Source organism: Hypoxylon fragiforme, assembly GCF_022984875.1.
Source record: "Hypoxylon fragiforme strain CBS 206.31 chromosome Unknown GGS25scaffold_7, whole genome shotgun sequence".
NCBI lineage: Eukaryota > Fungi > Ascomycota > Sordariomycetes > Xylariales > Hypoxylaceae > Hypoxylon > Hypoxylon fragiforme.
Genome location: NW_026054762.1, coordinates 2,504,609 through 2,529,800, shown reverse-complemented (window position 1 = coordinate 2,529,800; position 25,192 = coordinate 2,504,609). Strand labels below are relative to the sequence as shown.

General features: G+C 47.9%; 8 protein-coding genes across 8 annotated transcripts; 3 read left to right on the top strand and 5 right to left on the bottom strand.

Annotated features, from left to right (window-relative positions):
• Positions 1-38: 38 nt before the first annotated feature.
• Positions 39-935, top strand: GGS25DRAFT_515219 (glycoside hydrolase family 61 protein; the record flags this gene model as incomplete). The annotated part of the gene is made up of 3 exons (XM_049263060.1): positions 39-87; positions 147-503; positions 655-935. The coding sequence occupies 3 exons, from the start codon at positions 39-41 to the stop codon at positions 933-935; spliced, it is 687 nt and encodes a 228-aa protein (XP_049114983.1).
• Positions 936-1,395: 460 nt separating this feature from the next.
• GGS25DRAFT_384504 (SPT16-domain-containing protein) lies at positions 1,396-5,067 on the bottom strand. Its single transcript, XM_049258294.1, has 5 exons — positions 4,793-5,067; positions 4,600-4,684; positions 4,407-4,528; positions 2,744-4,349; positions 1,396-2,688 (listed from the first exon to the last, which is right to left on the bottom strand). The coding sequence occupies exons 1-5, from the start codon at positions 4,967-4,969 to the stop codon at positions 1,577-1,579; spliced, it is 3,102 nt and encodes a 1,033-aa protein (XP_049114982.1). The 5' UTR covers positions 4,970-5,067; the 3' UTR covers positions 1,396-1,576.
• Positions 5,068-8,896: 3,829 nt separating this feature from the next.
• Positions 8,897-12,417, bottom strand: GGS25DRAFT_515217 (Maf1 regulator-domain-containing protein; the record flags this gene model as incomplete). The annotated part of the gene is made up of 6 exons (XM_049263059.1): positions 8,897-9,973; positions 11,062-11,115; positions 11,797-12,071; positions 12,133-12,250; positions 12,312-12,345; positions 12,407-12,417. 6 exons carry the CDS (start codon positions 12,415-12,417, stop codon positions 8,897-8,899), a joined length of 1,569 nt encoding a protein of 522 aa, XP_049114981.1.
• Positions 12,418-13,199: 782 nt separating this feature from the next.
• GGS25DRAFT_384391 (NADP-dependent oxidoreductase domain-containing protein) lies at positions 13,200-14,763 on the top strand. The gene has a single exon (XM_049258292.1). It carries the CDS (start codon positions 13,731-13,733, stop codon positions 14,667-14,669), a length of 939 nt encoding a protein of 312 aa, XP_049114980.1. The 5' UTR covers positions 13,200-13,730; the 3' UTR covers positions 14,670-14,763.
• GGS25DRAFT_384390 (tyrosine protein kinase) lies at positions 14,764-15,919 on the bottom strand. The gene has a single exon (XM_049258291.1). The coding sequence runs from the start codon at positions 15,743-15,745 to the stop codon at positions 14,858-14,860; it is 888 nt and encodes a 295-aa protein (XP_049114979.1). The 5' UTR covers positions 15,746-15,919; the 3' UTR covers positions 14,764-14,857.
• A 1,189-nt stretch (positions 15,920-17,108) lies between these two features.
• GGS25DRAFT_523980 (uncharacterized protein) lies at positions 17,109-17,990 on the top strand (the record flags this gene model as incomplete). The annotated part of the gene is made up of 1 exon (XM_049264519.1): positions 17,109-17,990. The coding sequence occupies one exon, from the start codon at positions 17,109-17,111 to the stop codon at positions 17,988-17,990; it is 882 nt and encodes a 293-aa protein (XP_049114978.1).
• A 745-nt stretch (positions 17,991-18,735) lies between these two features.
• GGS25DRAFT_523979 (AhpD-like protein) lies at positions 18,736-19,970 on the bottom strand (the record flags this gene model as incomplete). Its single annotated transcript, XM_049264518.1, has 3 exons — positions 18,736-18,785; positions 18,895-18,940; positions 19,440-19,970. The coding sequence occupies 3 exons, from the start codon at positions 19,968-19,970 to the stop codon at positions 18,736-18,738; spliced, it is 627 nt and encodes a 208-aa protein (XP_049114977.1).
• Positions 19,971-20,563: 593 nt separating this feature from the next.
• On the bottom strand, positions 20,564-25,014 carry GGS25DRAFT_384368 (putative histidine kinase SlnCl1). Its single transcript, XM_049258290.1, has 2 exons — positions 22,170-25,014; positions 20,564-22,114 (listed from the first exon to the last, which is right to left on the bottom strand). Exons 1-2 carry the CDS (start codon positions 24,881-24,883, stop codon positions 21,301-21,303), a joined length of 3,528 nt encoding a protein of 1,175 aa, XP_049114976.1. The 5' UTR covers positions 24,884-25,014; the 3' UTR covers positions 20,564-21,300.
• Positions 25,015-25,192: the final 178 nt, after the last annotated feature.

Genomic DNA, 25,192 nt, shown 5'->3' with positions numbered 1-25,192 from the left:
CTAAGCGACCAGTAAACATCGTTCACAACAGCAAAAAGATGCAGCTCCTCACCCTCCTAGCGCTCGCAAGCGCCGTCCAAGCGCACTGTGCGTCCCCCCCCTTACCCCTACCCCATCCCACCTCCAATCCTTGCTTACCCATCTAGACCGCTTCTCCAAGCTCGTAATAAACGGCGTCCAAGAAGCGAGCGAATGGACCTCCATCCGCATGACCAAGAACTACCAGAGCAACGGCGGGGTAACCAGCGTGTCGAGCGCCGACATGCGGTGCTACCAGGCCTCGCCGGGCAAAGCCACGGCCACCGTCGCCGCCGGCTCCGTGCTCGGCTTCGCCGCCAACGCGGCCGTGACGCACTTCGGGCCCGTCCAGTTCTACATGGCGCGGGTCCCCGACGGCGCCGACATCAACACCTGGGAGCCCGCCGGCGACGTCTGGTTCAAGGTCGGGAGCATCTCCGCCGTGCCGCCCCTGGGGTCTACCGAGGCGACTTGGCCCGCTTATAGTTGCGTTTGACCCCTTCCCCCTTTCCCCTTTCCCCGTTAACTTATCCCCCCCCCCCCCCCCCCCCCTCTCATCTATCCACCTGCTTGACCAGACAGACAGACAGACAGACAGACAGACAACTAACCACCCATCACCTGCCGCTCCACCAGACAAGAAAATCGTCGAGGTGACGATCCCCGCCGCCGTCCCCAGCGGCAAGTACCTCGTGCGCGTCGAGTCCATCGCCCTGCACCAGGCGCAGGCCGCGGGCGGCGCGCAGATGTACCTCTCGTGCGCGCAGGTCGAGGTGACCGGTGGCGGAAACGGTACCCCGGGGCCTCTTGTCGCGTTCCCGGGGGCTTATTCCCCGAATGACCCGGGCTTGATCTGGTCGTATTACCCCGTGCCTACTACTTATACTGCGCCGGGTCCGGCGGTTTGGCAGGGATGAGGGGAAGGCAGGGGGGAGGGGGGGGGGGCGGGGTTTGGCGGCCTCTAAGGGATTTAGTAAGGAGAGATAGGGGGGAAGGTGGTGGGGGAGGTGACACTATAGATTAGATGTCAGGTAGCTTGAACTCATCGAATTGGGTACACTGTCGTGCCATGTTAAACGGTCGATATGGCAAGCTCGTTACCATCCATGCTTAGTTGTCCTACCTATTACGTAGTCCTCCCCTTATTACAAACGTCAAGACACGACCAAACGTCCCAAATGCTGCATCACTTGTGAGAATAAGCACATACACATAATCGTATTAGTCACCAACATCAAAATTAGGTATAATCTCCTCACAAGTTCATTTTATTACATTTGACGGCCCACGAATACGCCGTCCGAGCTATTCACCGTGTCCAAGGAAAAACATAACGTATACTCGCCTACTAGCTATTCGTATGCCTCGTTTCCCAAGCATCGGGCTCTGAGTTTAGTAAATCTGCTATTAATAGCTCAGGGCCACTGTTGCTGCATAAAAAGGGCTAAGGCAAGTCGTAATACAACCTCAACTCCAAACGAATCCCTTGCCGAGTACAATTATAACTGGCAAACCTAGTCGATCAAAGGGAATTGAAGGCCTGATTCCGTGAACGAGTCTAGTGACGTCGCTTCTTGCTACGGCTACGATCTTCATCTTCGTCCGCGCCGTTCTCGCGATCCTTTCGCTTCGCCTTCTTCTCTAGCTCATCCCAGTCTTCACCCTCTTCATCATCGTCATCATCCGAGGCCTCCTCGCTAGCCTCATCAGAAGCGTTGCTATCGAAATCCGAATCATCCTCGCTGGACTCGCTCTCTTCCTGAAGCTCGGAATCATCGATTTCGAAGTTCGACTCCTCTTCCTCCTCTTGCTCATCCTCGTCGTCACTTTCGCTCTGTAAGAACGACCAACCTCCATCGACGAAGAACTGGTGAGTGTCTGCAGTGACCGTTTTCATGATCGTAGGCCAGTTAAGATTGAGAGGACCCTCGGTGAAGGCGATGTCACTCGAGTCTAACCATTCCTTCACATCTTCCAAAGACTCCATAGGAATTGTGTTGATGTGGGCCGGTGCTCGAGTGAAATCTTTGAACACAAACACAAGATCGAAGTTCTTGAGGCCAAACTGCACACGTTCCAGATGCGCAATCTCGATATCATCCAGCGTAATTACCATAAATGGTGGTTCGGTGATCTGGATGAGACAATCTGTCGTGGGCTGGATCACGACATTGCTTCGGAATGGGACACCATTGAAACCCAACTCTCTAAGTGGCATATCAACTTCGACGCCCTCATTCTTTCCTGCCTCGGCAATCTTGTCCGCGAAGCTCTTGAATTGACGATCCAGCTCCGCTCTGTGTCGGCGGTCTTCTTGTTCTTGCTCAAACTCGTCCTCATCGCCGTGCCTATACTTCCTCTTTCGGTTGCCGGTCTCGTCGAACTGGATGTCTGTTGCCTCTCTATAGAATTGGACATCCTTCGTCTTCTTCTTGTTCCCTATGATAATAGGGTCCTTGAGATGTAGATGGATGATCACAATGAGCTCATGGGCGCAAGGCTGGAAGAATAGGTGGCGGATATTAGAGAATAGTACGTCTACTCTTTGCTGAGTGTTAAGCGGCGACTGATATCGAATACCATTCTGGTGAATCTCGACCTTGCCGGGGACGCGTTTGCCTTCCATGGCTGGGCGAATGAACACATTATCCATGACAGGAGGACGCCGATCTAATGCACTGGTCAGTATGAATCCTAGGTAGCAGGTAGGGGTGTATCGGCCTACTTCTGATTTCGACGAGCTTTTCTTGCTCAACAACATCCTCCATATCCTTCTTCTCTTGCTCCTTCTTCGTGGCCTCCCTCTTCATGCCCGAAATCTGCGACGCAATCTCTTCGTATCGATCGCCATCACGAGAACGGAACGTCAAGCTTCTAACAAACTGAGCTGAAGCGTCCTCAAACGGCTGGTCATCCTTTCTGCCTACTCCCTGACCAGGAGAAAGGAAATTAATCCGGAGGAAGGACCACTCTCCTTCGTCGTTCTTGCTAGCATTCTTGATGGTATGGATGTGGAAAGGAACCGGGCGACCCATGACTGGAAGTAGAATAGTATGATTCTTTTGGTCGACCAATATTTCCAAATTCTTCGACTTAAGAGGCATTTGGTTGTCCCTTTTATACGACTCAAACTTCTTGAATTTCTTGATCTCAGCACCGTCCTGGCCAGTCGTTGATTCGGCAAATCGGGCCAAACCTTCCTTCTGTTTTTTAGTCGCCAGTTCCTTTTGATGCTCTCGACGCCTTTTCTCCTGATCTTCGTCCACTTGAGCAGTACGTTCCGATCGAAGGCGGGTGCTAGTAATATTCTTGGTTGCGACGGCACCAACACGGGAATCCTTCTTCTCCTTCTTAGGCGTCGGTTGTATCTCCTCATCATCCTTGAAAAAGAATGATGTCGCATCAAGGTCAGTAGGTGCATCACCTGTGAAGACAACCGGATCGCTGTTGGTGACACGGATTGTATCAGTCAGAACTAGGGAATAGGTCTTGCTGAGCTTGTCCTTTGGCGAAGGGTTCTCAATATCTGTAAACCCGGTTGTTATGCACAGAGTCATGCCGTCCTTGAGAGTTCGCGTATTCTTGCCATTCAGAATGAGGGTTGGGTCCTTGCTCTCGAGACCAACACCCACTCCAACATTCTTGAGAAAATGCTTCTCTAACTCGGGCTTCCTAGACTTGATATAGCTAAGAGCCTTGGCGTACACATCTTTCGCCATGACACCGTCTCGTATTTCTTTCAAGACCAGGTTATGAACCGCATAGAGGAATTTGTAGGCACTTTCTTGGGTTTTGTTCGGGTCGACCAGGTACGTTCGCGCAATGGAAGAACAATATGACTTATATCGAAGACCCATGCCAGCAATAATAACACCTGGGTGGAGATTGTCGCCGGTCGGTTCTGCTTGAAGCTTGAGATCGTACTTACCGCCACTTTGGACAGCGGGACCTAGATACCAGTCTAGGGATTCGGGATCGAAATCTGATGGCAATTTCTGTTTGTTCGGCAGTTCGACTGTCTTCCACCATTTCTTGTCGTCAAGCTTCGAGTCGACTTTGTTGGCAAGCGCACTGTGCTTCACCTTCTTCTCCTGGTCGAGGACATCAGACATTTGGTCTAGGAAAAATGGTGTCATCAGCGCAACGCAGGCTTTGGACGACGCGCGCATAGCTCGCAACTCGGTTTCGTCTTTGACGGAAAATGCGGCGGTCGATAAGGCGGTGGACATGTCGACTTCCTCAACATCCTTGCACTTCTCGCGGTAAACCTTCTTCCATTCCTCGACAAAGGGGCCGCTGGACTTATCCTTGCTGATAACGCCAATCTTACCCTGGCATGGGGTTAGGTTACTTGAAAAAACTATAGGGGCGAAATGGACAGAACTCACGCCTGCAGATTTGATAGTATCGGATAGCTTGATGAGCTGCTTCTCATTTGCAGCAGCATCCTTGCCTCTAACTAGAACCTCGATCGGGAATCTTCCTCCTTTTAAGGGCTCCAAGTGTTTAGCTATATAATTGTCAGTCGGTTAACCGCCCATCGAGAAGGACAAATTGAATAAATTGTAAAGGAGTCGGTACCTTTCTTGGATGTCGCAACGAAGTAGAGGCAATCGGTTGTGATAAGCATTAAGGTGGTCGGGAACTCGTAGCCAAGCAGCCAGAACTAAAAACAAAAACAAGTTAACTAACATTCATTCTCCATTGAAAACAAACCAAAAGAATGATCATCGCGATAATTAGTGGCGCACAAAGGATAATGAGGAATACATACGTGCATAGCGTTGTTCTTCTGGAACTCGGGGTTCTCCTCGACCTTACCCATTGTGATGAGAATGGAAGATACGCCACCGAAGACAGCATCTCCGGCGCGTTTATCAGCCTTCCAGGCATTGACAAAATGATTAATGCGCTCCTGGAAGAGCTTTCCATCAATCTTGATTTCTGCCATCTTTTAAAGTTGACTCGAAAGTCGGTGGTGAAAAGATGGCAGATGGAAAAGCAGCAACGATTGATGGGGGGAGGAGAGTGTGAGGTGAAAAAGAAAAAGAGAAATAAATGAATGAATGAGGGTTGTTGGAGTATATGAATGAAGGAAGGTAAAAGGCTGCATCTATCTTTTTTTTGCCCTAGACAGCCTAGACAGCCTAGAGAAATGAACTACCCATGTAAGGTTTCTGGGTGACGCGAGCTTGGGCGGCAGCTCCACTAAATAATGCGCGACGCGGTTTTAATGGGTTTCCGTTGCTATTATGTAAGCCTCTTAAGTTGCGGAGAATAGTGGGGCCACTATTTGTTGCAACAATGAACATTGAAGAGGAAAGAACGAAGTTAAGGGGGGACTGGGGTATGGGGACTCGGGAGTAGAAGGTGAAAGGTGAGAGGTACATAAAAGGTAAAAGTTTTTTAAGTTCAAATATTATCAAAAGAACTTGTACCAAACAAATACAAGTTCAGGACAAATGCTTGAACACTTCGGATTGGCCCGTTGATATTCCGACCTTATCGTCTTCATCCAACGTCAAAGATCCGGTTAGGTACTTATGCGATATACAACATATGTAATCTTCATGTTTAAACTTCACGTACATATAAATCACAACTTGAGTATCACGTCGACTATTTTGACAAACGCTCTTGTGTGCTTTGATGATATAAAGGGAAGGTAGGTAGGTAGGCTACTATCCAGTCTCGTATAAAAGCCCATGTCCCCCCTCTCCCGCCCCCTCTCCCTCTATGCCCCTATTCCCCTTTCCACCTTCATCTATTTCATTATTCTCAGCATCCCTCACTGTCCATTACTCTCCTCGTCTTCAATTGACGGCGGGAGTTCAAATCCATCGTCCGGGACATCCTCAATAACGCCATCCCCATTACAATCACCGTTGGTGCTGCCATCTGAAGAGGTATCCGAACCAGACTGTGTTTCTCCCGAAGAAGAAGAGTTATCTTCTTTCTTTTCGTCAGACGAGCCTGAATATAAGGACACGGACGTGAAAGCCATTATTCCGATCGGGATGGGCACCTTTTGGGGATCCGTGTTCTCTGTGTCTTCCTTTCTATATATACCTAAGGTATATTCAAGTATCTTGCTCTTATTTAGCTCCTTGCCTTAGGTACTAGGTGGTTATGGTTGTGGTCTACACCTAGACGAGTAACCAAGCAGTTTCGATACAGACAAACGAGACTGCCCTGTCTGCAAAGCTCTCAAAGAAACTTGCAAGTTTCCCACCACAAACTTATATGGCGATCTGTTTACGCGGCTTTATACACCAACTGGAAAGTGTCCCTCGTCGGTATTCTTGGGTTGACTAGTTGGTTGATTGGCTGGCTGATTAGTTCAAGTTGTTTCGAAAGCCGTAGATCAGAACGACGGACATGTTGGAAGAGAGGATGCATTATATACGTATCTGTTTGCGAGGCCTGTAGGTAGGACGACAAGGACTAGTTAGGAGGATGAGATGGGGCTGAGATGGGAGTGATGTTATGTGACAGGTTTCTATACCTCTCACTCTGTGATTTCCATTGCGCACCGTAGTTGATAATAAGTGTGCAACATGAGTATATATAGGTACACTTCATAGCTATGACAACCAGAGCGTCACATCTCACGTACGATCGCAGGTTCAACACCAACAAGAACACCAACTAGGACCGGATTTAAAACAAAATCGAGATCGGATCACCTATGAGTCAACAAGGTGCACACGTCGTCTAAGTAACACACCGGCACCTAGCCACGAACAACAAAGATCGCTCAGGTGGGAATTTTCCCACACGCATGGATATGGAAACAAGCTGTGCATGTTTGACATGTAGGCATAGTAGCACGAATACCTAAGCAGCGCCAGACACTTCAGAGACAATATTATTGCCTCATCACCAAGTTGCCAACTTTGAAGTCAAACAACACACTTGCCAGAAAAGCATAAAGGAATCATAGAGTGTTCATAGTATATAAACCCCCCTCCACAGCCATCCTCATCAACCGCGACCATCAAGTGCAGCAAGACTACATCAGGGGGTTTTCCAGCGCCTCAAGTATGGTTCTCTTCAACAGCCACGAACCTCCCAACCTTACAAAGACATGAATGGTGGTCGGTCTCTAACTACACTCCGCATGCCAAAATGTCGACATCAGTAGGCCGCAGGAGGGAAAGACTCGCATCGACAGCGCCCGCCCGCCTACCTAGGCATTAACCATACCATTATCCGCCATCCCCACGTCCAACAACACATACCATGACGACACGTTCATATCTCAGTCCCCTCAACGCCACCCCCAGGCCGATCGATCCATACCTAAAACCCATTCCTCCCCGGGCCATACCAAAACATTCTCATCTTGTCCTGCTGGGCTGGCAGCAAGGCAAGACCTCATCGCCTCTTGCCGCCACAACAACATCTGTCTCCACAGCAGGCGCCCTCTTTGCCGCCTTTCCCGCCTTTGCCACCCTTAGCACCACCTGCTCCCGGCGCCGACGTGCCAGATGAGCAACCAGCAGTTCCATGGGCTCCGCCGCAGCAGCCGCCACCACCACCACCACCAGTACCAGTGCCAGTAGGTCTTGTGATCCGGGTCAGTCAGATGCTCAACACAACTCCTAACTCCTAACCCCTAAGACCGCAGAGAATTAAGAAAAAAAAAAGAATGAAAGGTATCAAGAGAGCCTTACGGGTTACTGTCCTTGTCCTTGCCGGACGACGACGAAGAGGTCGGGCTCATTTTTTTTTCTTCTCTTGTTAGAAAGAAAAAAAAGAAGAGGAATATGACGTGAATACCAAGAAGGGGAAGTTCGAGCGGGTTGGGTGGGAAATGTGATTGAGAAGGTTTGTAGGTAGCTATAGCTATAACGAGATCTCGGCCCGTCGTGTTGTCTGGGCTAGGTTGATGATGATGTTCTTGACGTGGGGTCGATGTCTGTCTTGGTGCTGTTGTTGAGAAAGGCGATGGGATGGAAGTAGGTAGGTTTAGAAGTCAAGGAATATAGAGAGATACTGGGTCAGTTTATATACCTACCAGTGCCTAGTACCTGGTACCTCAAAACTTGAGCGAACTTTGTGAACTTTGATGAAGCTACCACCTGAACTGAAGTTACTGTTATGGAAGGTACCTAGCGGCTATGTGAAGGTGAACGAGACGGGAAGTGATAGGGTGATGATGATGATGGTGTCCTACCCTAGGCAAGCACGATGAATTTGGCAAACATACCCTAGGTAACTTACAGGTCATATGTGATGCGTATGATATGTGATGAGTGCGCCCAAGTAGGAGCAAATAAGCAATTCTGAAAGCGAATGAGACTGAGTACTAGTATTGTTCATGAAACATTATGCCTATTCATATTACCTATCTCCTCAATGCTTCATAGTGCGTAGGCACTTATTCAACCAATTCCCATACAGTGAACATGAAATGAGTTGTACACCTAGACAACCTTGAAGACAAGCTAACCCAGGTAGCTATGTACCAAGTAGACTACTCAAACCATCCTACTCCTAACAGTAACCATGCGAGAATAACATTAGAGGAAAGGAATAAGGCGTACAGCCAAAGAAAGAAAAGACAAAAAGAAAATTAAAGCAAGTAAATCAACGTGGGGTATTGAGCGTTGAACCACGCCCTCCAGCCGCACATTGTACCCTGAACGCCGAGAATTGATATCCATTTCACATCGTGTGTCGTTGAAGACCGTCATGAACCTAGACCCACCAAGATGCGAGAGTTGGCTCCATTTCTTCATATGCCAACACATACCCGTAACCCCTGAGTCCTGTCACTCCGGTTTTCCTCTCTTCCTTGAACGCCAAAAGAACAGGGAAAGGGAAGAAGAAGGGAGGGACGGCGAGCTGACGGCAGTGGCCTCGAGAAAAAAAATCACATCTCCATCCTTGCAGCAATATCTTCACTCACGCCTCTAACGGAATGTGCGACATCTTCCACTTCACTCTCCTCACTCTCTTCCTCATATTGGTCACTCTCCTCTTCATCACTCGAGGGATCATTCAGTGGGTCAATCTCGACATCCTCATCAAAATCACACATAACCATATCATCGTCATAATCATCATTGTCCTCGTCGCCATCATCGATTACTTGGTTCGCAAGTTGATCTCCTAGCCAGTATTTGGCGCGTTTATTCGCGCCGAAGCTACCAGGTAAGGGTGTTGCGTAGCGCTTCGATAAACCGGCGCTACCACGTCTGTGAGGTGCAAGCGCGGGAGAGTTGACGAGGATGGGTAGGCCTCGAACGTATAGATAGGCGACACGCTTCTTGTCCTTGTTGAAGAAGAAGTAATGGATGCGCCATATCGCAGCCTCATCACCGTCAAAGGGATCTTCCACAGGATCGTACGAGAATACCATGCAGTCCTTCAAAATCATCTCCTTATCAATCATAGTCCATACATAAGGGCCCCAAGCTGGACTACTAATCGCATCGCTACCCGCGGCGGCATGAGCTGCAGGGGAGCTGCTGTAGGAGCGGAATGACGAATTCGCATTTGGCGATAAAAGTGAAGTACCCAGGGGACGCACACTATTCAATGTGTTGTCTAGATTGGCCATGACAATGCGCAAGTCGCGCTCGCGACGGAAGTCCGTAGGACGTAATACATGCGAGAAATCGTAGTCAGGATGGCTCGCATTGAGGGTCGCGATTAGGTAGGCGAATGTGCGACGGCTGGAGATTTCGTTCAGGGAACCAAAGGGACTCGAGCGCGACAAGTTCAGTGACGCAGCCATCTCCTTACGTTGTGGCGGCGACAGCGACGCGCCGAACTTGATGAGCGAGGCATGTTGGGCCTCAAGAGAACTCTCAATAGACTTGTATAGCTTTTTATCCGAGCCAGCGGCCTTGGTAGTATAAAGATCGCATCCGCCCTTAACGCGGCACTCAGCAGTACTGAAGTTCAGCGTTGAGGTGATGACGTCGAAGTCGCGAAGGGGGAGGAACTAGAAGTAAAGCGTTCAATACAGGACTGCGATAACAATCGCACTCGTCTCCAATAACGATTTGCGACCATACAATAGGGGTACAAACCTTCATCTTTGCATCGATGGCACTTTCGCACTGGTCCGAAAGGAAAGAACATGTATACCACGATGGCGTAATGGTTCGGTCCGGATGAGTTGGGATGTCGGTTGTCAGGTGAAACGAAGCTGGAATCGGTATGAGGTAGAGAGTAAAGTGTGATTATAACTATGACGAATCGTCTGAATGGTTGAAATCGACCAAGAACCAGGTAAAGAGCAAGCACTTGGCTTAGAATTATAACGTTCAATGTTGTGAAGTACAGAACAAGAAGGTATGGGAGAAGGTGTTGTCCTGAGGAAGTACGCACAGCGTCACTGTGACAAGATAACGGTGTACCTCACAATCGCTGATACGTCAGGTTGTACCGAATAGAATAAAGGATAGAATCAACCAGCTGTTGATTCGTTTGGTTGGTGTACCTAGGTGTAGGTATGTATATGTGCAGGAACAGTAGGAGATAATACGAATTTGCCTAATAATCGGAATTCATGCCTGGGTAATGGGTGACGTTGTTTGGTGAGATCGGAATTGAAGACATGGGACATGGGGAAGTTCCAAGTTGTAGGTGCAAGTTCAAGTTGCCATGTTCAAGCTGGCTCGGGTAGAGCACTGCTATTATGTACATATGTACCGAATGGATCTGCCTGGATCAGGTGTTTGAAGCGTTGGCTGACATCCATGGAGGTAGGCATGGCTGACAAAGGGAAACCTGTGCAGTGTGCAAGATCCAAGGACTAACCTAAGGACTAAGACCTGGGGGCAGTCGCAAGGGGATTATCCGTCTTGGAGGGGTGGTTCGATACCTGCCCTCTACCTAGGGTATGTACATATGTACCAAGTACGTAGGGGAGTTGATACTAACGTTAATGCTAGGTAGCTTCCCACCATAACTGCATAAGACCTAGGTTAGGCAGGTACAATACCGTGGGCCTATCGAATGGTTGATAAACATTAAAGTAAAAGGCAATGGCCAACCAAAAGTAAAACGTTCAACGAATAAGATAACATCAGCATGCCACGAGTATCCATGACACCTTTTCAACAGTTCAAAAAAACATACCTAATCCATAAGTGCCTTAAATGTATACTTACAGGAAGATCCATACTCGTAAGATAACATTGAATATCTCCTTAATAATCAACTCTCAATTGACGTTCCAGTAGGTTAATGTCCCATTGTTTGCTCATCGTTTCCTCGAATCGGCTAATGAAGGCGTGACATCATGTATCGGGAATGGGTCCTGCAAATTGCCGACTGGTTGATGGATGGCACTATGTGCAGGGGCCTGTATCACTCAAGCAAATGCTATATGTGTACGTTCAAGTTGAATGTATTAGGTAATATGCTCTCTGCTGTAATCGATGATGGGTAATTCGAATCACAGAAAACCGGCATCTTTCAGAGCGTTCTCGATATGTCTCTCGTCGACCTGTGAATAGGTTTAAATATAAGAATCAATCCTTGCAAGCCCAATGTCCTTTGCAATGTTGTCCTCTATATCTTGTTACGCCGCGCACTGCGAAAATCATTCTTGTGGATTGTATACCCGCTGAGAAAACAATACATTGTAACTTATTACATGATCCTCGTAACCTCGTCCTCAACCTGAACGTTAAAAAAGTATTGTCAGTGGTCTGAGGATCGCCAAAGGAATGCGCTGTAGTGTTTGCGATGGGGAGTTGGAGAAGAGACTCGAGACCAAACTAGGAATTGTCAGGAAAAGCCTAGAGGGAGACTCACCTCCATATCTTCCAAGGAGTCTTGTTGTCCTATACAACGGAGGACGTTCTTCTTGCTGCTTTCCTGAAGCTCTCCTGCTAATAATATCTCGTCCAGAATGTAGTATGCTTTAGTAAAGGAGAAAATGATGTCGAGCTCGCAAACATTGCCGTAGTATTTATCCATTTGTTCAACGTAGCGGTGAATGATCTCGAGCGTGATCAATTCATTGTCATCGGAGGAGCAGCCGGCGATGAAAAAAAGGGAGGCATAACGGCGGTATACGATTTTAGTATCTGGTTCGATGGGTGAGCAATCTCAGTTGACATGGAGAGTTGGTTTCGATGGGAGGCGAACCTTTGTATTCGAGAAAATTGCACATGCGAGTTCGTCTAGCGAGGACTAGTTGAGAGACGTCCTTGACAATCTTCGCCTTGTCCTTAGGAGACAAGGTGGTGAACCACTTTGCTAAACGCTAAAAAGAACTATTAGATCAAGACTTTAAGGAGACATAAAAAGAAAAGTATATAACATACCACCTTGCCCTGCCGGGAGAGCAGGATCAAGTAGCTGTTATAGACCTTATATTAGTCCTATTTCGAAATGAATAGCAAGATAATAGATGGAATACTTGATGGCCATTTTGACGCTTTTCACATCACTTTTCTACTACTCGATGAGGAAGGTATAGGTTGTGTAATTAGACCTGATCAATGATTGTTTCGCATATGTTGAGTGTTGATATTTGTATGGCGGTTGGAGTTGACATAGAATTGGTATAGAATATCAAACCCTGAAAGGCATTGAATTTTGAAGAGTAGGTCATTTGCTTACTAGTTACTACACTAGTAGCAGTTACTCATAGTGGGGTTGGGCACGAGCTGCAGCCTACAAGTGTATAACTGTACCTACCCTGCACGCTAATTGTTCTGCCAACTGTTGCCAAGTGCCTGTCGGTCTGTCATCACCCCCCTTTACCCCCACGGCTGTTAAATCACCCCAACTCAACCTGCAGATATTATATTCATATGTAACCAACATAGATTTTGGAGATGTCACCTGGGCAACTAGGTACGATATGTACATTAAGATATCATGAATGCATCGTTGATGCTCAGGCGAGAAAATCATAAACTGCCGCTATGCAAAGTCTAGTAGTAAGTACATACTAACCTAGGTAGTCTCGTCTATTAGCGATAGATCCCGATTTATATCCTGTCTCAGTCTATGGTTTTCCTTTAGAGCCGGAGTCGGCCTTCACCTATACCAACTATAGGTAGGTACTCTTACTCGTACCATATTACCAATAAAGGTTTGATTAGGTTGTAGCTGTTGGCTATGTAACCCAGAGTATTGATTATTTAACGTTCTTACGATTTGGAGTATGCATTTCTTACAAATATAGGATCACGTATAGGCTTGTAGGAGTATTTGATCTCTACCTACATACTACTAGGTAGCCTGTAACCTTGTTACATGCAGGTATATGTATAAACATAAAAGACTCAAGCCATCTAACCTAAAGTGAAGCAGAGTTTGTTTCCTGGCGTAACATTAATTAGCTAACAACTTGAATATTGAACTCTAAACATTAGCCTTGAGGTTCAATTGTTTGGGAACAATACCTAGTACATAAATACATAGGACTCACTACTACTCAGGTATATATCAGACTAACCCCACATCGATTTATAAAGCTTCAGATTTTCTGCCCACCCATTCACATGCCATGCGATTGGTAATACTTATATCTACCATAATCAACCATCATCCTCACCATTCTTCTCTTCCTCTTCCTTCTCTTCTTCTTTAGTACGGTAGACATTTACATACCTACGCATTAGCATACTACATCTCTCCTCTTTTTATTTAGACCTGGGTTTCTAATCGATTCTTCATCTCATTATATCCTCTCATACATACCACATACTTACCTACCCACCTAGACATATACCATGACGCGCATAATCCTTTCCACCGGCAACATTGTCTTGGATGGCCCCTCTATCATCCGAAAACCAGGTGCTTCTCGTTCCAATCTCGAATTCACAAATTCTCTCCGAAACAACTTCTTAGCCGCACAGCAGGACTATGCCGGCGTACTCCAAAACGGAAATGGCCACACTAAAGAGAATGGCCAAAGTAATCGACCTGCCCCCGAAGTCTGGACAGAGAAAGATGACTCTACTCTATATGTGCCGCGCATCGACTGGTTATCTGCCGGTCTACAAGAGGATCGTGCACAATATGAGATAACTGTCAAACTATTCTTTCTACCGACGGCGTCGCCAGAAAAGCGCTTAGACTATATCAGAGAAGCATTGCGATTAGTCGCGAAGGAATTAGGTGTGGACGACGTTGATCTTCTCATAGTCTCTTTTCCCGGCATATCGTTTGAGGGCGACTGCGAATGGGAAGCCGATAAGAAAAATGCGACCATGGGCAATGAAGAGGAAGAGATTGCTACGTGGGGGCTGCTGGAAACCCTACATCAGCAGGGTCTGATCCAGAAACTCGGCATCGCCGAATTTGGCACCGAGAAGCTAAGACGGTTTTTAGACCAGGTCAACATTCGGCCTGCCGTCGATCAGATCAATATCAAGAACTGCTGCAATGTCCCTCCACCATTGGCGAAGCTCGCCAAGGAAAAGCGCATCGAGCTATTCACCCATCACGATTCGCCAGATGTATTGCCTAGCGGCACTTTACGGGAACTACTTGGTCAAGGTCCGCAGGGCGCCGGAGTGCTCGCGGATCATGAGAATAATAGCGACGGCCTCAAGGGAGAAATCTTCCCGGAGTGGGTTGTCAAGTATACGGCTTTTGTTAAGAATCGGGGTGTGATTGAGAATAAGGGTTACTTTGCGAGCGCAGAGTTGTTAGACGAAGATTGAATCAGACTTGAATAAGTCCTGGAGTCTTATTGCATATTCTGGGTAGTTATACATAGCATTGAGGGTTGGGCAGTGTTTTTTGCATTAGATGACGAATACATGACTGCGCGAAGATAGACTGCGTGGCAATCATTTACCTACTTACGGGGTTCTCGCTTGGGTTCACACTCGTTAAACAATTTTATGACTTATCCTATCATGCTTCTCTTGCGCCCTCGCATCCTAACCTCCTCAAGCTTCTTTAGTACTATAGGGGCTTGCTTGAAGGCCTCTTTGTATGCGCCCTCCAATACAGCCGTGAACAGACCTTCTGCGCGTGAGTGCGTACTAGCAAACGCTCTCTCTAAAACATATAGATCCACGGCGCGATCCTCGTCGGACGTGCTCTGCCCCGCCAAGCCGAAATCGATGATGACGATATCCCCATCCAACAACAAACCCTCATCATCGCCATCGATCGCCGCCGTATGCGCATGGCCATTCGACGGCTCCTGGCCCTTTTCCCAGGGGCGCAACATCATATTACTCGTCGTCAGATCGCCATGCACAATGCCGACCTTGTGCATCCGCCCCACCGCGCTCCCGATCCTGCGCATCAGCGCGACGAGTTCCTGGTCTTCCTCTTTATCGCCCGTAACCGGCACCGCGTCGCCCTCGTGGCCCTTCGCCTCGTCGTCGAGCTTCCGCCGCCGCAGCCACGCGTTGATGCCGACGCGCGTCGGCGCCCCGCCCACCCACTCCATCATCAGCCACCCCGCGCTCTCGTCCACGGCGTACACGGCGGGCACGGGCACCCCTTCGCGCCGGCACTTGGTCAGGATGCGCGCCTCGGCCAGTATGCGGTGCCGCGTGAGTCGGGCGTCGAGGGCCGGGTGTCGCCAGGCTTTTGGGGGGCGGTACTTGAGGGCGCAGGGGACGGAGGGCAGCAGGTAGGTGGTCTTGTAGAGACGCGCTTCGGCGCCTTGGGTTATGAGGGTCGGCGGGGCTGAGGAGGGGTAGGTCAGGATGGCGGGGAGGGGAAATTCATGGTTTTCTTCTTCTTGTTGCGCTGAAGGCGGGGTGGTGTCTGCTGCCATTTTTGAATTAATTTTGTCACAACATTTATCGGGATTCTGTTTTATGTAAATAATTGATTATGACGGGGATGAAGAAGCTGGAGAGCTTTAGAATCAAAGTTTTAGAGGCTTAGGTATGTACAATTCACTGTATTGGGCATAGATGCGGAACTGTAATTTTGGGTTCGTTCAATTAAGTGATCGCATCTAATCAGTGTTGCATATGATGGGAACTTGCCCCGCGATTGATTTGCGCGCAAAGCTGTCGTAGCTCCCCTCCCAGCCTAACTCGGCGCAAACTCAGATTTTAGGCTTGTGTGAAGGAAGGGAGGAAACAGCGTTGAACCTTATATCATAGTAGATTGTTAGATGGAAAGTCCGGCTCAGGAACGTAAAAATAAGGAGATTGTTCCCGTAGAGTTTAATTTTATTTTGATTTTCTTCTTTCTTACAACTTCATCAACTTCATCAACTTCACATGCATCCCATCGAAATATCTCAACTTTCTGGGCCCTACCCACATGGGTACTCACGGAATATACCGCCAATAAACGAAGCCCTTAGTCTCGGCCATCTTTTCTTATAAGCTACCAGGCCAAGTACTTACATACTACATACATACCTAGGGCTACCTACTACCTAGGGTAGTTACGTAGACTGTAGTAGCACCTACATCTTAGGGTGCACATTTTATCTATCGCTAATGGAGAACACTGAATGAAAGGTTTGCTTGCAACCAGTCATTCTACAATGGGCCTGCCACATAGTCAAATGACATGTTGATCTTCCGAGAATGGCCTCCAACTGCAGGAACGGTTTTCCGCATTGTCCGTCACTCCACTCGGCTCAATATACCAGACCCATGTGGTTCGTGGCGTCTACCTTTGTTCGCCGGATATGCAGGATGCTCGCAGATGAAGGTAGGTTAGCCTTTTCAATGTCACTACTATGTATGTATAATACATACACATGTACAACATTATACTACTAACCCAAGGTAATACATGTGCATACTTCACCATCCCTATGTACTATGTATAGCATGTACAACTTATGTACTTAGCCCCAACACTTTTTTTTCTTTTTCTTATTATTCACACTCCCAGTACTTGACTCCTCTCACTTACTCCCACTCCTACCTCTCTACTCCCACCACCCGCACGCGCGAAACATCACTCTCAGCCAACCACAAAAAAGAAAGAACAGCCAGAACGAACGTCACTATATGCTTTATTGCCATATTAGCTACCCTCCATAACTCTGTTCAAACTGGTCCCAATTCGCTCTTCACCTTTGTTTATACACGAACCATGATTTCCATGAAGTTGTAGCAAAAAATCCTTCCCTCATGGTTTCTAATCGCCCAAAAATCCCCCTTCGAATCATGACCGACCCCTCATCCTCCCTCTTCCGGTCCCCAATCCTGCCTGTCACCGCCCTTTGCTTGTCATTAGTCGTACTCACGCAGGTCATAAGCACCTATACCGCCGCATACATAGCCGCGCCTCACGAGATCAGCAGCTTTCTCGATATCGTCGACTCCTCCATCCAGGAAAATGAGAGCTACGACAGCAACGTTGATAAAGTGCAGAGGTTAGAGGATAAGTTACGACTGACGCGGTTACTACGAGAAATCCAGGAGAGCGGAAACGATTTGCGCCAGGAGTTGAGTCGTCTCCTGATGGCTGAGGGTTCCACCACGTTGCGTCCCGGCCCCCGGGTATTTTGGGCACTCCACAAGCCACATCTAGAGGATAGGGTACGTCGGCTTGACATGTTGCGCACCCGCTTTTTGGTTGTGTACATGGGCATTGTTGCGTCCTCGGTTGGGGACCGTGTCAAATACATCGAGAAGGCAGCGACGCAGAAGGAAGTGGAGAAGGCACATCATCACCACCAACCTCAGACGCCTCTCGCCAAGGTGTTGACTGACAGCATCAGACAAAGACCACAGCTTAGGAAAGTGGCGACGTCATCATCACAAGCAACACCATCAACCCTGTCAGGGCCAGCATCAGCACCGCCCAGATCGACGGGAAATCACCACCCTCGTTTTGATACCACGCCGCACCGGATGGGCTGGATGGGTGTAGTACAAGAATTGCAACACTCGCCATTGATGCATAGACGACATGCTTCCGTTGAGATGTCTATGCGATCACCACCATCACTGTCACCTCTCGGCAGTCCCTTGTCGCTTGCGCCGCTGATGGATAATGAGCGATTTCACGAGGGGATAGAATCCATCCCAGAGGACAAAATCTGATTAACGACTTACGAGCACACCATGATGAAAACGTACGACGCGCGAAGAGCCCGTATGCTAATGAATCTGGACACGAGCATTGACGCCATATAATTCCATTACAAATCGTTCCACACCATTTATATTAGGAGTTTTGGTCACTTCACTAAGATACCCCCTTTTTTTATCCACTGCATATTATTTTTTCCTCTTTTTCTTTTCTATGAACCATGAACCAGACAAGCCAATGTTTATTACTATCATTACCACATATCTTTCTTTTCTTTTCGTTTCGCCAGATTTTTATACCACGTTAGGCCCCCTTTTTTGCTTTCGTAATTCTAGAATTGTCGTATGTATCGGATTTAGTATAGGGTGTAGGGGAACGGAAACAGGCTGGGTAGGACGGATGTATCGGTTGAGGCATTCGGGGCTGGTTATAAGGAAATCAAATCAAACTTGGCCTGGTATATAGGTCAAGATGTGTCTATCTAGCTAAGATATGCTAGCAATTGCGTTGCAGTTCTGTTTCGGTTTCTACGCAAGAAAAGAAGTGTTGGAGATGAGACCAATATATTGGAAGTCATATGTTAGGTATTTATGATGCGAAAGTTGTCGCGAGACTGAATTTTACTACGTTTATGAGTATCGAGGGATGAAGTCCCTTGCCTCTAGGTTTATTGAGTCTTAACTATCTGTCTAAGGTTAGTAGTAAATACGGCTACTACTAGTAGTACAGATCCATATTCTTATACCAGTAGGCTGGTTAATGACCACCAGTAGCACTATCAGGCCCAGTATCATTCTTCTCTCCGACTATGATGCTTGTTAGAAGATTTCCATTCTCATTGACACATATATTTTGAAGATGTAGTGTATGAAAGGACGTGATAGAAGAGGAACAATGAGAAGGGGAAAAGCTTACCATCGAGAGCGACTAGGAACCGGCTGACGCAGTTATAAGCAGCGACCTAGGTACTCTGCGTTAGTTATCTTGTCTGTTTTTGTGTTTTGTGTTTTGTGTATGTGTGTATAAAGACGAGAAAGGGGCTGGTGGTGCGGTGTGAGTTTTCGATGATCGTCTCTCTTGTGTCTTGTCTTTCGATATCCATCCATCACGACATCCTGTTTACCCCTATTTTTATATGGACTCATGAACCCCAGCCCAGCCCAGCCACCTTTCTTTCTTTCCGTTCCTCTTTTTTTTTCTTTTTGGCTTAACTGTCTTCCTCTTTCCCTCCTTCATATCCGTCCTCCTAAACTGCGACGTAGTGTAGTATGTAGGTAGGCTAAGTCCAAACATAAACCCTATCCTGTCCCTCTAAACAAAGCCCCGAAAACGAAAGATAGGGAACCGGATTTCTTTCCTTTCCTTTCTTAACCCCCCCCCCCCCCCCCCCCCCCCCCGAAAAAACAGCAAATATAAAGGGCAAAAAAAAAAAAAAAAAAAAAGGGAAAGGCAAAACTCACAGTAGCAGTAACCTCCACGACCTCCCTCTCGCTGCAAACCCTCCTCAGCGCCGCGAACACCCCGTCACTGACCCTCACCAGCCTCGTCATCTCGTCCGCGTACCTCAGCACCGCCCACTCCACCTCACCCAGCCCCAAGCCCCTCGCCTCCTCCCACCCCCCTTCTTCTCCTTCTCCTTCCCCTTCCCCAGCCAAAACCAGATCCTTCCGCCTGACCAGCCCCTCGACAGCCTCCGCCCTCACCCCCGCCGCGACCGCCAGCGGCGCGTGGTGCGCCCACTCGTACCACGCGGCGTTGCAGGCCGCGACGCGGCAGATGGCGAGCTCCCGCGCCGCGGCGCCCAGCGAGGTGCGCGTGCGCACGGCGCCGAGGAACGAGTTCCACCCGTCGGCCACCTCGGGCGCGTGCAGCAGGGCCAGGTCGAGGGGCTGCAGGGGGCGCGGCGCCCGGCGCGCCGAGATGCGCGCGATGATTGCCGCCTCGGCTTCCGTCGAGGCGTGGGGTGGGTTGGGCGTGTAGGGGATGCGCATTTTGGAAAATAACCTGGAGATTTTTTTTTTTTTTAATGATGTGTATAGTAGTAGTAGTAGGTAGTATATTACACAACTCGAATGAGAACAAGACGAAGATGATGATGATGATGGAAGGAACCAAAAAAAATAAAAATAGGTATTGTTCAGTCGACAGCTTACTATGTAGTTAGTTACTACTACCGAGGTCGTGGGGTTAAAAATGCCCATACATACATAACTACCTACCCTAGGTTAGATTTATACATACATACATACATACTGACTGTACCGACATATGCGAGAGTCATCTCCACATCCCGAAGATCGGACCGTAATGGGGAGAGTGAGTAGGCAACTAGTTATACCCAGGTACATTATTACACATTGCACATACTACTATCGTTGATGTACATATCTTCATGCATACTACCTACTATGGTATGGTAACTGACTACCCAAGTTAGCTCCTCCGCTCGACGTTCTCGAACCGGTTCGGTTCGGCAACTTAGCCGGCATTTCGCACCATTTCGGTCTATCTCGCGGAACCCGGAGTATCTTGTATTTAAGCAAATCAATCTGAGATATGTAGGTAGTTATATGCATTGCGTATTAAAATATCTACACAAAGTATAGAATTTTCACAGGCTTTGATATAGTGTCAAAAAATGTAACTGTCGAATAGTTGAGCTCAAGTTGGCTCGGCTGATTGATCACAGCTTAATGATTATGTATTCAGTAGTAGATTCGTATTCGTTCCTCCGCCAACTTATTATCCTCCATTGACATTTCTAGTTTACCCCTTTACCTTATGAATTTGTATGCGGAGCCCCAAAAGACGTTAAATTCCCCGCCTCTCCAAATCCCAAAACCACATATAGATGATGTGGATTACAAACGCATGACAGCGCCAGATATGTGAACCAGAGGATTCCCGATTGCCTCCCATGATATTTATCCCCTTCCCAAACAAAAAGAAAGAAGAAGCTTAAGAAAAGGGGACAGCAAATATGTTACCGTAGGTTCAAATCCTACAATCCAAACGCATTCGCCATTCGGATTTTGGGGAAGTCAAACTCCCACTCTTTTTAATTCAATCCATCCCAGGCCCTCCTTTTTGTAAGCCCTTCCAGATTCAACGCCGCCAAGAAACAACAAAAACCATATTGTGGTTGAAAATAAAAGTCCCCAGACTAAGATGATCAGGCCCCCCCGCCAAGAGGCAAATGCTAAATAACAGCCAACTCAGATGTGCTCAGAAATATTGAGGGGTTTATATCGTAGAATATCGGTGTGTGTCATAACTGGTAGGCGGTAAACGCTTCATACGATGATGAATTTAAGTGGGAAATCATTGCACCGTATATGTTTGTGTATGAGTCCCATTCGAAAGTCCGTGTTCCTTGCCTTCATTTCTTGGTGTGGAATCCGTGTCCTGATTCTGGGGCTGATCCTCCCCCACCTGCTCAGCCTTATCAGGAGTGCTTTTTCTAGTGAGTTGCGATGCAGTTTCTGGTTCTTCCAAAATAGTAGCAAATTTCTTGAGTACCTGCTTGAGAGCCGGCCGTCGGATAGGTTTGCTAAGAAATTCGTTCATGCCGGACTCCATGCAGTCTTTAATATTGCTTTCCTCCGAGAAAGCCGTGAGAGCGACAATCGGGGCCGAATATCCCATTTTCCGAATGAGACGGGTGCTCTGTAGACCGTCAAGATTAGGCATCTGGACGTCCATGAAAATCAGGTCAAAGAGAAGGTTGTTCTCCATATTCGTCTTCACTAATTCATATGCCTCCTGTCCGTCTTTTGCGATCGTTACATCGTAAACGTCTTCCAACTTCAACATCCGACTAACAACTTCGACGTTGGTGGGATTATCTTCCGCGACGAGAACTCGTAGCTTTCCTTCTCCTTTATTGGCCTTGACCCTCTCTATGGTTTTCATCTGGTCGTCCGGAGTTGGATTTGATTTGGTAACAGGGATAGCGGCAAAGAACGGTTGTCTTAAACCAACAAGGCGTGGTTGCTGATCAAGTACGCTGGCTTTAGCCTCGGCCTCCGCTGTAGCTTGTGACAATGTTAGAGAGTTTTGGCGGTTATCGCCTTCCAGCGAGCTAGTAATGCTGGGCGCGCGGGAATTAATGCTGCTGGAGGCAGTGCTTGAAGCCCTGTGTTGGAGCTGTTAGATAGTGTACGAAGGATTCAAAGTAGCGGTTCTCTTACCTGTCCTTGGTGTACTTGAGAGGAATCTGCATAATGAAGGTTGTCCCAACACCAACGGTGCTCCTTAGCGAGATACTCCCTCCCATCAGAGTCGCCAATTGCTGGCAGATACTCAGACCCAAACCAGTCCCACCAAACTTCTTGCTAAGACCGAGGTCACCTTGGACGAACGGTTCGAAGACACGCTGCTGCATATGCTCGGGGATGCCGGGGCCGGTATCCTGAACTTCGAATTCGAACAAGAATGATTTGGCACTGGGCGGAGGAGGCGTTGGTGATCTCTCACGTATGCGTATATGAGGTATGGCTTTGGGATCCATGGGGTTGATGGATAAGGCTGTGCCCGCTCCCATGAAATGAGCCGGGGGAGACGGTATTTCATTCGAGGTTTTAGACTTGTTCGAACCTGATCCCATTCTATGCCTACCTCTACCTACGCGATTGGAACCGCTCTTTGATAATGAGGAGGTTCGACTCTCGTCCATGTTCGATTCGATCTCGCGTAGGCATTTTATCCTGACAGCTACCTTTCCTCCGGCTGGCGTAAATTTCAAACTGTTGCTCACGAGGTTGATGAGAACTTGTAGGATTCGGTGCTGATCACCCCATAGACACATATCTTTCAGTCTACCAGTGCCGAGAGGGCCGATTGCCGGAAGCTTTTCGTCTACATCTGCATGTTCGAGCTCAACAGTGCCGTTGTCGGTGCTTAAGAAAGCGACGGAAAACTCAATCGAACCTTCACGCACTTGTTTGTCAAAAATGGTCACCACTTGCGACCGAATATCTCCGAATCGAAATTCCCTTTCCTCTAGGCTCACTTGTTGACCAATCTGGTTCTTCGAGAAACTAAGCAAGTCTTCGAGAAGGTGTAATAGCAAATCACCAGACTTGTAAAGAACCTTCAAGGACTGCTTGATCCGGGGCAAGCTATCTTCCTCCATGCAGATAGCACACATGCCCAAGATTCCGTTCAGAGGGGTTTTAAGCTCGTGAGATATGTTGGCAATGAACAACGTTTTGCTCTCGTTAGCGGCCTCAGCTGCCTTCTTGCTAATTTCCAGCTCGCGTGTCCTCTGCGCTACTTTCTCTTCCAAAGAGGTGTATTGCCTCAGTAATTCATCGCTCATCTCATTGAAGGTCTGGGTCAACTCCGTAAGCTCGTCGGTTACGTAGTGTTTTCGGTCGTTGACTCTCTTGGGGATCTTGAAAATTCGTCTCCTCTGCTCACTGTCGTGTACTGAAGCTGAAACCCTGGTTCGCGTATGCCTTCGAATGAACCTCTTCATCCGAATCAGCTTCCCGTTGTTAGATTTCCGACTTGCATCGCTCGATCCAGGATGGTCCTCGTCTTCGTCGTAATCTAGGTCATCTATGTAGGATTCAGCGTACCCAGGGGGTGCAATGGATTTCTCAGTTGCGGATTTCAATCTCCTAATCGGCATGACGCTTAGATGAGCACAAGGTATCACCAATAGCAAGATGAGCCCTACGGTTCCAAAAACACACCCGAGGAGAATATGTTGAAGGGTGTCGATCGGGATATTCGCTTCAGCCCTATCCTGTTCGACAATAATCGTCCAGTTCACCAATGAGGTTTGCGGGCGAGCATAGCCGACGGAGACGGAGACTCCCTGTTCATTTCTAGTGGATAGTAAACTGCTAGCATTATTCACAGCAGCGTTCCGGATGGTGAAAGCCCTAAATGCTGCGTCGTACCGGGAAACGTTAAAGGGTTCGTCGTAGTTGCCGGAAGCATAGTTATGCAGTGTGTGTCTATCTGACTGGCCGGGCATGGGCAGTGGTGGCAGAACAAAATTGACCTGGACATCCGAGAAATTTGCTGCTGCCGGGTGGCTCGCGTTCGCTGGTAGGTTGTACTTGCTGAAGCGATTCCACCCAGTTGAAGGTCCGATTATCAACGTAGCGCCAGTACTTCCAACACCTTCCCTAGATTTTGCAATAGTGACGAGGGCTGTGGCCTCGGCAACGATGGTCATGTACCCAAGTATTAAATCATCACGTCCATTTTGGCGCATTGGTATGGTTAAAGATAGCAGTGCGTAGGAACTATTAACTACCAATGGTCCCAGGACAAGTCCATCCACACTTGAGTCGATTCGGATATCGGGAAACGGTCTAGCGATGACTTTGGTGTGGTTCGGATAAGCTGGATCGGGATCTGTGGAGTTGTAATAGGTAATATTTGGGTATAAAGCGGCAGGATAACCAGAGGAAGTATCACCGAGGATAGCTTGTGACCCATTATCAGTGAGGTAAGGCAATCTAATCTCGGGGATGTCGGTGCCGGTAACACTGAGAAGGCCGTCGGGACGATCGGCGCCTGTTTGGTTTCGGGAGTAGAGTCTTGCTTGCAGGAAATTGTTCCTGGTGGTGTGAGAATTCAGAGCAGTCCTGATATCGGCGGAAGCTTGATTCCACAAATATTCGGAATCATTGCCGCGATAGAAGGACTCGATAACATCTTGCAACAGCAATCTTGTGGCTATGTTATTACAAGTTGTCTGTATCAATTCTATCTCTGAAGAAACCTGGGCAGCCTTGAGAGATGCAGTTAAGGCGAGACCATCGGTCGTTACTCCAATCACAAACCGGTTCACATAAATCCAAGTTGGAATGGAGACGATGGCGAGTGCGACGAGTACAGCAAGCAGCACGAGGGCCGCCAACTGTTCCCGTATCGCAACTCTCATGATTCCAGCCTATATTGGGGCAAGGGAAAGGCGCTTTGATCTATGCATTCTTCAATTGTCGCGTATCTCGGACGTACTCGACAGCTGGGCGGAAGTGGAAGAAAAAACCTAAGAAGAAAAAAAAAAGAAAAACCAAGTGGACTGGTGGACTAGCAGTGGAGGCGAAGAGTTGATTGACAACTGTTACGAGTTAGTTTTCCCCTTCTCCCTTGCCCCCCAATATGATGTCTTGGTAGAAATACAATGATTATGTATTAGATATGTCAATGTAGATGCTTCAAAGGCAAAGGAGAAAAAATAAGTAGACAG

What these genes read in the sequence shown, in the direction of transcription:
- GGS25DRAFT_384391 (XM_049258292.1), top strand. Translation starts at nt 13,731, where the DNA reads ATGACGCGCATAATCCTTTCCACCGGCAACATTGTCTTGGATGGCCCC.
- GGS25DRAFT_384504 (XM_049258294.1), bottom strand. Translation starts at nt 4,969, where the DNA reads ATGGCAGAAATCAAGATTGATGGAAAGCTCTTCCAGGAGCGCATTAAT. An exon ending in AGAAGAACAACGCTATGCAC is followed by an intron (nt 4,685 to 4,792) that starts GTATGTATTCCT and finishes TTTTGTTTTTAG; the next exon opens with TTCTGGCTGCTTGGCTACGA. An exon ending in ATACTATCAAATCTGCAGGC is followed by an intron (nt 4,350 to 4,406) that starts GTGAGTTCTGTC and finishes ACCCCATGCCAG; the next exon opens with GGTAAGATTGGCGTTATCAG.
- GGS25DRAFT_384368 (XM_049258290.1), bottom strand. Translation starts at nt 24,883, where the DNA reads ATGAGAGTTGCGATACGGGAACAGTTGGCGGCCCTCGTGCTGCTTGCT. An exon ending in CTCAAGTACACCAAGGACAG is followed by an intron (nt 22,115 to 22,169) that starts GTAAGAGAACCG and finishes GCTCCAACACAG; the next exon opens with GGCTTCAAGCACTGCCTCCA.
- GGS25DRAFT_384390 (XM_049258291.1), bottom strand. Translation starts at nt 15,745, where the DNA reads ATGGCAGCAGACACCACCCCGCCTTCAGCGCAACAAGAAGAAGAAAAC.